Source organism: Telmatherina bonti (genome assembly GCF_933228915.1).
Source record: "Telmatherina bonti genome assembly, chromosome: 3".
Classification (NCBI taxonomy): Eukaryota; Metazoa; Chordata; class Actinopteri; order Atheriniformes; family Telmatherinidae; genus Telmatherina; species Telmatherina bonti.
Window position 1 is genome coordinate 26964820 of NC_136621.1, and position 11988 is coordinate 26976807.

Sequence of the window (11988 nt, forward strand, 5' to 3'; positions counted from 1 at the left end):
CCAATTAAATGTTCGCTACAATGGAAATTATCACTTCGTTATTAACCCTTTATCATTTTATCAGCAACTTCCCTCCGAAAGATTGATGCTTCTTTTGTTTTGACTAAAGACACTTCGACCGCTAAATGCTTTTCCGTCTGTTTAAGAGTAAAACTCCTCCAAAGCTCGTAATCACTTTTCGCCGGTCCTCGCCTGGTTGATTAAAAAGGAGCGAACCGTTTTGTTTTGTGTTTTTTTTTTAACTTGACTTAACTGCTTACAATACCACAAGAAATGGCTGAATATTCTCGCGTAAAATCAACCAAATTAGTTTTAAAAGGTCTTAATAAAGGGTAAGCTGTTCTATTTATTCGTGTAATTACTGCATGCTAGATGAACTGTAATTTGTCAGTACCTATCTGTTTTTTTTTTTACCTCGCATTAGAAGAAAACCATGCTAAACAGAAGCTAAAACATGCTAGGCTAGCAAACCCTTTGCGAGAACTTCACACTAAAAAACTCAGCTCTGATTTGGTTTGTCAGATAGCTGTCATAACTAGTTGACTTTTAGTACAGAAAAACTAGTTTTAGGATCAGTCGGCTTTTTTAAAAATTTATTTATTTATTTTTAGCAAATTGCTAACATGTCAGTGTTTACCAGCTAACGTATTTCCTGTCAAGATATTCTTATCTTAACTGTATTTGTTCTGTAAAGACAAGTTAGCTTCATCGCACCTCATGTATTTTATAATGTAATTACGACTAAATTCATTTTATGCGAAGTTTACATGTCTCAGTTTCGCAAAACTATGTTTCCTTTTCTTGAATGTCTGTCTGGTGCCCAGTGCAAGTATGCACTGTAATAATACTATTCTATTTGAACCAAATTTGGTATTATTTTGCCTTCTTTCAACACAAAATAAAGGAAAAATAATTAGACTCAGTTGCTCCGAAAGGTTTAATTGTGTCCCAAAATGTAATTCTTATTTATTTATTTTTTTAATTAAATGTAATTTACTATATTTTAGTGATGCTTTTTTAACTTCCCAGCCTTTGAGTAATTCTTCCTAGTCTATCTCCACTTTGGTTTGCGATCACATAATTACAAAAGAAAAATGCTTTTAATATTAATTCACAGGAAAAAGAAGAAAAACAAAGATAAGAAGAGAAAAGCTGGCGATGAAGGGGAACAACCTGACATTATTGGTATTTGAATTTAACATGCCTGCATTTCTGAAGTACTGGCTGCAGGGTGTACCTGATAGCAGCTGGGATGGGTTCAAGCCCCCCATAACTGGGAATAGCAGTATGCAAGGATAACAGATGGATTTTTTTTAAGTGAAGCAGAGAAGAGAAGGAACTAAATAGATATTTTTATATTGAATGTTCAGTTAGGTTTGGAAATACTGTGTACAGTCTAAAACCATGTTGAAGCTTAATTTTGTTTATATTTGTATAATATGTGGAGTCTTAGCTTTTCTTTTTTTGTGGGGTATGTGGTTGTATTTAAATGCTGTTTATGAGATCACAGATTACCAACCAACATTGGTTGACTGTAGGCAGAAGGCCTCAGACATTAGTTCATTAGCAGGCTGGTAAAAAATCAGTATGCTTTATGTTGTAACATCTGGGATGGTCAGTGTGTGACAAGAACTGAAAACATCGTCACAATATAATTAGCTAATGTTACTGCTTGAATGTAGATGGCTCAGATCAAGTGGTTTGATTTAAAAAAAAAAAAAAACCCATAGATGTAGAAAATACAAACAGTATTAACATTCTGATTATGGTTGAGAAATACAGTAAAAGGCTGTCCCGCTGAATTGCTCCTGTAGTGAGCTAATGCCATGGGTTATTTTACCTCAGACTTTTTTTTTTTTTTTTTGCCTACTAGATGGTTGGTGGTCTGTTAAAAGGTTTGGAGAAATTACAGGAACAGTGGCCATAGAGATGCAGAACAACTCGTACGTTCATGCTATGGATACTGGGCTCTTCACACTTGGTGCACCACACAAAGGTAAGGTAATAGCCAAGAACTGGGACAAATGTTATCAAGTTAATACAAAATCCTGTGGTCTTTTCAAGGTTTTTAAGTTTTGTTTTATAAGCTGAGAAGAACAATACTACAGTAATTTACATCATGTTTTATTTATTTAAACAAAAATGAAAGCAGAAATAAAATATAAATATCAAAATATTATTTGAACCAGAATCAAATTAAGCTTAATTATACTCACAGGAAAGTCACTTTAGCACTCTGAAGTGCAATCAAAAACATTTTTTGAATGTGACTAACTTTTTCTTAGTTGCACCGGTGTGCCTGACATTCCTTAGGCCCAGGTTAAGGACTTTGATTATGTCTGAATGCATATCTACATTTTCTAAGTTTCCTACTTACCTGAGCTGTCACCATGACAATGGAAAAAAAGAGAAGGGGTGTCTCTAGTGCATAGTTGTGTCATGTTTTGGTTTGAAACTTTGACCGGCCACATTAGATCACCAGTACGATGAAGAATGACACAGACAAGAATTGCAGAAACCAGAAAAGGTTGTAAAATGTGCAATATGGGAAAAGTTGCTCATTTGTGATCATTATTTATTATTGTTACTAATTTAAGAGTTTTCCACCTACCTGAACAAAATGAAGCAGAAAAGTACTATGAGAGTTAAATGTATCCCACTTCTGCCTCCTGTCTGTATGACATCACCAGCACTGATCGGGATCAGGTTTCCTCCAGAAGTTCAGCTGTGGCTTGTTATTGAAAAAAACAGTCGCTGATAAACTTTGCCAGAAAATGCGAGCAGCCGCTATCAGATTCAGTCTGGAGGCGTCCTGGTCCAGGATAAGATCCTTAGGAAATAAATTGGCATGTTAATCCAGCTTGACATTAGGATGTTTCAGGATGTTTCTGGCTTTGTGAGCAGCCATAATACTGATGTACAATTAAACCAAGGAGGCGCTGCCTTTCACAAAATTCAAGTTCAAGTAGAGTAAGTAGTAATTATTTGCAAAAATATTAAATGTAGCATGGAGAGGGAAAATGTGCCAGAAACTGCTCAGCCTCACATGTCATTTAAGTTTGAAATGTTCAGCTACATGCAGTTCAATGAAGCTTCATTTTAAGTTGTTTTTTTTTTAAATGTAAATTTTTTTCCAAACCTCATTATTGTTCACAATAACTTAAATAACCTTTTAATGTCAATGTGTAACAATCTAAAAATGATCCTTAAAATGCATCTAAATGAACTGCTGAAAATATTAGCATAAACTTGGGGTGCACCTAAATTCTTTTTGTTGTGCACCAAAATGAAAAGTTTAAGTGAACCAGTGTGTGAAAGAACCACACCTGATCTCCATTCTGGATGAAAGTGCAAGCTCCGACCCCCCCGATCCAGGACTGGTTACTGTGGACACACCTTCGACAGCCCCTCTTCTTATTGGTTCACAGAGTGCCATTCCGGGAGCAAACCAGGAAATAAAAGGACACTGCTGCACTTCGGCTGGAGGGGGGAAGCAGCTGTCTGTTTCTGGTGGTTGTCCCCCTCAACTTGGGTTTTGTGTTGGACATTTTGCGGGATGTTTACTTTTATGGGATTCCTTTGAGACCTATGTCTGGGGTGAACTTTAATAACATTGTTTTGGTTTTCATAACAGGACATTCCTGTGTGTGAACCTTGTGAATTGATTTGGGATTCAGACTTCTGTGTTGTTTGTTTTCTTGTGGTGTTACCCTGGTTGGGTTCATCAGACCTAGAGTGTGCACTGGCAGTCCTTTTTTTTGTCTGTTCAACAACCAACTAGCATGTTGCTACATGCTTAGCTACATTGTGTTGGCTACCCAGGGGTATAAAATAAAATGCCTTCCTTTTGCATCCATGGTGTCCGCCGTACTTTGTTGCGCCAACCCTCATAATGGGTCGTAACACAGTGGAACCAGTGCTAAAAGGTAGTCTGGAGCCATGCACTTTGTAACAGTTATACAGATATTTGGGTGGTAATGTACAAGAATACAGAGAAGACAAGAGTGGATAAAAGTATCGTAAAGCTTTTAATCACTTGTAGCTCTGCAAAATTTTCATTTGGCTCAAACTGAAATGCTTGATTTTGTTCATCTATGCAAAGCTATGCTATTTTGCATCAATGCAGAATAGTATTTATGCAATGAAATAATTTTCCAAGTCTCACTCAAATTTATTCTTCCTTTTTCTAAAAGTCTAAATTCAGAACTTTTTCTGGGTAAACATCGGGATGAACACTCAATTCCTCAGTAGGGCTTTTAACTTGACCATATCATTGCCCACTAATTAACATACATGACCTAATATCTTTTCTTTTACTTCACTCCTGTCTCAATGCAGTAATCAGTACACGGAGGTATGGCAGAGCATAAGAAAGCAAGAGTCAAGTTAGTTTTTAATTCACAGGAGGGTTAGAGACAGGGAATCTGCACATGAAGCTGTGAAGTCTGCAGCTGCACAGTCTCATTCCAGATACCCAATGTTAAACTTCAGTTTACACTAAGTTAGGACTGCATGCATTTTAGGAAGGATATTTGGTTCTACCTTTGGTACAGAAGGTAAGACAGTCCATATTTAAGTTGTAAATTCAGACAGTAGTCCAACAGAAAGGGTGACCAGGGGTTGAGTTGAAGACAAGGCCAGAGCTTAGTTTGAGTTTTTAACTGGCTTCTGCCTTCAGGCGCTTCTGACATTGTGGTGCATATTGAAACAGTCTCCTCTGAAAGAAGAGGGATACTACTAACAATCAATTCAGCCCATGTTTAGTCAGAACCATTGAATATGGCTGGGAGACAGGAACATCCAATTCCCTTAGTGGGCTTTCATCTTCTGCATCCACATAAGCCTATTTCTAAGAGATGAAAGGGAACTCAAGCTAGCCGTATGGAAAGGCAGATTAGAGATTTTCCTCTCTTTTCTCCCCTTTACTCTTTTTTTTTTTTTTTTCCTTCACAGACACAAAACTGTGGATTTTAGTCTTTCTGAAAGCTGCAAAACTTTTTACACTCACTTTCAGGTCAGAGGAGTCTGACATGTTTAGAGGATAATCAGCCATATGAAAGCATATTTTGTGGCAGCATCTCTGTTGTTGATCTCTCAGACTTGCCATGACAGCTCTGTGACAGACTGCAAACTTTTAAAAGCTTTTATTAAATGGCAGGATGTTGTGTAATCACTGGCAGGTTATCAAATGAAGCTTTTAAATACAACACAACAGTTTCTTTTATGCGTTTAATAAATGTCTGGATGCTGAACTCAACCCAGATCACTGCACTGTGTACCAAAGTGGTCTACCTTATTGATAGTCGGCATTTATGAGTAAAATGAGTCATCTCCTAGGGGTACACTTGTATAGGAGTATACTAATAATAGAGTTATATAAGCGGAAATAAATAATATGAAGTCTTAAGGTAAAAGTTATTTGCTTTGTTTCAGATAATGAGGGTCCAGACCCACCAGAGCAGTTTACAGCCGTCAAGCTCTCAGACACACGGTGAGCACATGAACTGTTTATGCTGTTTTCATCCATCACCAGTGGATTTATCACTGTGTTTTTGGATATAATTAATCAGTCCTTGAAGTTGCATGATAAATAGTTATTCATCATGCAGTAGTTCGAGAAATTTGCCTCGGATTCATGCTTTCAAGTTATTAAATCTCATCATCAAAACAAACGTTCTCATTGGAAAGCAAACAGAACTTAATTTTGTGCTTTTTGTTGTTTAGGATTGCTTTAAAATCTGGATATGGGAAGTATTTGGGCATCAACTCTGACGGTTTGGTGGTGGGACGCTCTGATGCCATCGGTTCAAGGGAACAATGGGAACCAGTCTTCCAAGATGTGAGTCAATCTTTAGTTTTTATTGTCTTTATTAGTGTCTCTACCATTGTGTGAGTAATGCAGTTGGATGGCTTTGCAGGTAATGCGGTACAGCGAAAAATAAATAATTAATCCCACAGATGAATTTTTCTATTAGGATGTTAATTTTGACAGCCTTCATTAACTCTTGACGACTTTTTATACGGAGTGTTCATGTGATTTTACACATTTATAGTATTGTGAAACTTTTTAACGCAAAAGAATATTTGCCAGTCATCCCTGTTTCCTGATTTAAAAGAATCTTTTAAAAATCTTGTATCAAGGCAGTGATACGGATCACCCTCAAAATCTAATCACTTGTTCTTTTTGAGGTTTCATGAATTGAATCAAACTGCTCCTGTTACCTTTTGTTTTGCTGTTAACAGACAGACTGACAACCAGCGCCACCAAATGCATGGTCTCCGCAGAGGCGGTTATAAACTACCAAGAAAATCAGTAATGGTTACAATCTTAACTGCATATTGCATTAACCCAGTGTTTCTCAATTCCAGTCTTTATGTTTTAGACATGATCCTCCACTAAAGCACCTGAGTCAGATTATTGAAATTCCTCAAGTTCTTTGCAGCGTGTTAGCGAGCCCTTTATTTCATTTAGGTGTGTTAAAGTAGGGTTGCCTATAAAACATGCAGGGCGGGGGGGCCTGAGGACCAGAAATGAGAAACACTGCATTAACCAGATAGTGGAACCTCTTCATATATGTATTTGTCACATTACGGCAATGATAATAAACTTAGTAACTTGGGGGTTGTCGGTTGATAGATTTACTGATGGTTAACAAAAGAAAAATGAATGTACCATAAGAAAATCTGTGCAGATCGTATTTACCAGTATAATTGTCCATCTGGTAATGGTTGTCATGGTCACATGCTTGAATTACATATAGACATGTTTTGCAGTTATGGCACTGCAACTTTTATGCCGTTTTCTTCATAGCTAATGTTAAGCATGACAGATTAAATTGATCTGTGGTCAGATACAACTTACTCGCACAGAACGTGTCCAACATAACACATTAAGCACATTCATGTCTTAGTGAGACTATTAACCTGCAAACTAGACACTCATTTATGTCTAATATTAGACTGCCTTTCATGTCTTTTACAATAAGTTATTTTGTGGCAGTTTTGTTTCATTTTCAGCCCATTCTGTTTTGTTTCTGTCTTGTCTCAGGGAAAAATGGCTCTCATGGCAGGAAATAGCTGTTTCATCTCTTACAGCGACAATGGGGACATCGTGGCCAAGAGCAAGACAGCAGGGGAGGAAGAGATGCTGAAGGTGTGTAAATTGTTCTTCTTTAAGGTTGCATATTCATTCTTTGATTTTAAGTATTCAGTCTCTGCTGGTACTTAACTGGATGAAGGAAATGGGGAGAATGTTTGTGACCGCACGTGTTTGCGCCAGGGGAGTTTGATGTGTTGTGTACAAATTCTGTCTCTATTCATTTATCTCCTCTGAATGGTGAACAGATCCGGACAAGCATGGAGAGAGAGGTCAAACATAAAGATGACATTGCTGAAGAAGACAGAGGCAACGTGAAATCGTGCGAGGTCAATTATGTGTAAGTAACAAACATTACTGTTCATTTCATACAGAAGCAGCTTAAATAAAATAAAAAAATTAATATGCATGTTTTTGATGGATATAACTTTATATTGTCTTTTGTCTATTAAGTTTACAGGTTTTTGTGCAGCATTTACGGTCCATATTAAAAGCCAGTAGGGGCTTCTTTTAAGTAAAACACTCATTAAATCAATCTACAGAAGAGTTGCAGTTATAATTTATTGACATGAGTGTTGAATACCGTGACAAATGTGTTTAAATGTAATTACAATGTAGGAAGTACATCCCCTGTAACGTCCATGTTGACTTAAAATATATTATAAAATGTCATAGCGAATGTCACATAGAGAATGGACGGTTGCAGAAATGTTATGGGATAGAATTTAATAAAAATGTTCATCTTTTTCTTTTATTTTTTTCACTTCTAGTAATTTTAAGACTTTTATTTTGTAGTTCCAAGATTTTACATACAAATTACGGTACCAGTCTGGACACACTTTCCCGTTAACATTAGGGTTAGTTAAATATTAAAACCAATGGGTTTTTACATAGACATTCTGTCAGCATCCAGTATTTAACATAATCTGTGATACTTCTATGGCTTATTTCAGATACTTAAAACCATATTTACAGGTTCTCTTCCAAATAAAAATAAGTAGTAAATAATACAGCGTCTAAAGACAAGACTCTATATAATAAAGTATCTTCTTTGTGATATAAGTACTTGTTTCCCTATTGCTGGTCTCACTCTTTACTGCAGCAGTGTGGTGGCATAAGCACACACACTGCCTCATGTCAACGGTTACGAAAACAAAAAAGAACAAAGTCCAATTTTGGACTTTTTCTTTGTGTCCAAAGTTGGTCCTCCAGTTCTTGAATCAGGGGTCACCAATTCCAGTTGTCAAGGTCTACCATCCGTAGTGTTTCCCTGGTACAACTTGATTCAAATGAAAAAGTTCCTCAGCAACTTGTCATCTTCTGCACCTGCTTGGTGTTTTGTACCTGGGAAACACTAAAACCTGCAGGATGGTGGCCCTCGAGGACCGGAGTTGATCATCCCTGTGACTTGAATGTTTCCTGCTGTAGGACATCTAAATCAGATTTAACGGATTAACATGACTGAGTAGAACTTGACAACAAGCTGTGAAGGATAACCATTGAATTCGATTCAGGTGTGTTGGATCATGGAGACATTGAAAACTTGTAGAACTGCAGCCCTTGAGGACCAGAGCTGGAAACTCCTGAAGATGGAGGCTAACACAGAAATAATTTTTGTTTGCACTGAACTTATTTTTGGTTGCTCAAAGTAGCTTATTCAAAATGTTGTTGACATGATTGCAAAATGATTTGCCTGAACTCAGAACATCCCTCTGCTTGTTTAGGAATGTAACACAATAATAAGACCACATCTTTAAAGCTTCTATCAGTGGTGATGTCTGTATTTCACTTAGATGTTTTGTAATTTACGCAGGGACACCTTGTAATCTCCTTTTTAAATTAACACTAAAGCATTTTATTAAGATAAAAAGGAGGCAAAAAGTGATTTTCTTCCCATTATTCTTGCATTGTCAGTCTGCAGTGGCAAGATTTTGACAGTAAAATTGCATGCTTGAACAAGATCATGCTCTTTAAGTCTCTGCCTAACCAATCTCATGCCTCAAAGGTGCAATTGATGGTCTGCTGTGTGATGAGAAAGAGGGCTACATTGCATTTCAGCCTCTGATGTGTTTTATACACAGCCTGTCTGTGGCCTATTAAGTTGCAGGCAATATGTCTGAAACTCTTTTTGCTTGCCATGCGCTGCCTTGTGTTCCCACTCTGTTATTTGTTTTAGATGAATACTGGGGAAATGGACTCATCATGCTGACATGTTGATAATAGCTGCCCTTGAGCCTGTGTTGATGTAGTGTTTAGCTTCTGAAATGCCTTTCAGGATAGAGTGCATTCTGGGAATCATAAAACACAGGCTGAGTAAAGGCAAAGTATCAAAGGTTTCTGACAGGAAGCCCCACTTGTTTATTGCACCATTGTGAAAAAAGCTTCAGATAGCTTCAGAAGAACATTTTTTTTTTTTTTGCTGGTCACTTTTCTACTGATGATTAGATTAGACATCCTTTTGTCCGCAGAACTGCATTGATTCTTTGTGGCATCAATTCTACATTATGTTGGAAATGTTCCTCACTGATTTGTTGTTTGAGTTTTATTCATTTTAATATCCATTTTACAGGAAGAAATTTCAGAGTTTTCAAGATCGGCACCTCAGAGTGAATGAGGAAGATACTTCCACGCTAAAGAAAGCCAGAATGGATGGAAAATTTCATGAAACTTTGCTTGACAGGTATGAAAATGGGTGCTTTAATGGGTTCTTCCTTTAGTTTTGTTAGTTTTTGAGTAATTATGCTGGCAAGTAGACAAACACTAAAGAGAACCTGACAGTATCCACTTCAGCTTTTCTAAGAAGGAAAAGTGGATAATATGCTTACTGTCAAACGCTTTTTGTTTATGACGGGGTTTCTAAATGAAAAAGGCTTTTAAATAAAAACTTAAACTGAAGACATTTCAATCACAGTTCCTTCAAATATATACTTTTCTCAGGTAAAAGGCTGTTTCATCACAGTCTGTCTGACAAAAAGCCAGCAAAGGGTACATGGCATTTTTATTATATATAATATTATAAAGACACTTTCACAAAGTCAACTTCCAAGGCTGAAACGGAAACTCAGCTGACAAGTGGCTCAAAGCTTAGTTCCTTAAATGAGACCGAATTTTAGAGAAGTTCAATTCCTACCAAATCTTTATTTAAATGTTGAATTTTTCACCAGAAATGTTACATGTTTACAATTTACAGTATATTTAACTTTTAATACTTAAACATAGCTTTGTTCTAATCCCTGAGTGAAAGGTATATGCTGTGGCCTCTACCTGATGTTCTCAGATTTTTAATAAAATCCCCCAAAATCATGGGTAGTTCTAAAATGCAGAGAAGAGAAAATGCAAAAGTCAGTGTGTCAAATCGTTAATCCACAAACTAGACAATGAAAGGGTAACATTTTGCATTTTAAGTTAATTTTCTCCTCAAAAAAACTCTTTAGGATGATAAACAGAAATAAAAAGGACTGGAAAAAAATATTATATTTTATCTCATGTTCAGGTGTAATTTAACATTTACACTAAGCGCTCTTTAAAGGCAGAGTATGTAAGATTTCAAGGCGATTCTTTCCACCACCAGGTGGCAAACACCAGGTCGTGAGCAAAACCACAAAACTGCTACCTCCACAAATGACCACAGGTTGGCAGTAATAAGCAAAACTCACCCCTCACCCCTCCTCCCTCCTCCTTGCCAGTTCCAATGAGGGCAGGATGTGATCTGTAGCTCAGAGCCGCTCTGCAATAAATGGGCTTATACTCACCCTACTGGTGGAAAAAAAGTACTTTTTTTTTTTACTGGTCAGAAAACATTCAAGAAGGGTCTTTGTCATTAATTAAACTTGTAATTTGATAACGCATCAAATATGGACAGACTGGAATCTACATGTTTAAAAAACTATCTAATTATGACTGTAGTTATTTTTTTAGTTAATTTATTTTGAAAATATTGAAAATCTTACATACTCTACCTTTAAAACATTTATTACTGTAATATTTTTAAATGTACAGAATTTAGTTAACCTGCTATGATATGTTGACATAATTAATGTGAACATGATATGTATATATGTTAAGTGACATATGTGTCCTTATTTGTGTTTCTGTAATAAATTCTGTAAATGTCTTTATTTATTTTTTGCTCCAGGAGAAGCAAAATGAAAGCAGACAGGTACTGCAAATGAAGACTTGATGGATCCCTCCCACGTCTTGTAAATGTCTTGAACTTTGTAAAAGCCGTCAATTGATGTGGTATTTGATCTTTTTAATAAACCTGCTGTGGTTAAATCAGCTTTGTGGCATGATTTTTCCTGACAGCACACCCCTCTTGTGTATCTGTTTCAAGGACTGTTGTAGTAATGAGATGACCCAGTGACCTTTGCAATATAAATAATCAACACTTGAATAATTGTGAAAACATCCAAATTACAGGATTTGTTGTGGATTTGGAATACCAATAACATAATGAAGGTGTGTGTTAACTGTGCTGCGATGTTAAATAAACTGCAGCTGAGTGGGTGGTATTCACAGAGCAGTCGGCTACAAACTGACCTGTAACCACTCTGTGGTGAGAGTTCAGCATGTGTAATTTATTTTCACTGATTAAATCAGTTTGACGTTAAACAGAATTGCAATGATTTCCATGAGGAACCGAGTTGTCAGAAACATGGGGTTAATTCAAGTCAAGTCAAAATGTGGGAAGTTGAAACAAAGGAAAGTTTACCCTCCATTGGGGTTACTTACCACTTTGACACATGGATAAATTATTTACGGTGTTTTATTTGGTGGAGCTCTTTGTCTTTCCCAAAAGAACTTTCCAAGAAGATACAAAAATTAATTTATGCATCATATTTTACACTGTTTTAATTAATGTGTTAGGGGGCGAAAAAGAAGGCCAGAAAACA

The 11988-nt window shown here is 36.6% G+C and overlaps 1 protein-coding gene across 1 annotated transcript; it reads left to right on the forward strand.

Moving 5' to 3' along the window:
* The first annotated feature begins 231 nt into the window (after window positions 1-231).
* Window positions 232-11374, forward strand: frg1 (FSHD region gene 1). Its single transcript, XM_079265198.1, has 9 exons — window positions 232-332; window positions 1118-1185; window positions 1874-1996; window positions 5434-5491; window positions 5725-5839; window positions 7049-7153; window positions 7345-7436; window positions 9666-9776; window positions 11232-11374. Exons 1-9 carry the CDS (start codon window positions 274-276, stop codon window positions 11266-11268), a joined length of 768 nt encoding a protein of 255 aa, XP_079121324.1. The 5' UTR covers window positions 232-273; the 3' UTR covers window positions 11269-11374.
* The last annotated feature ends 614 nt before the right edge of the window (window positions 11375-11988 follow it).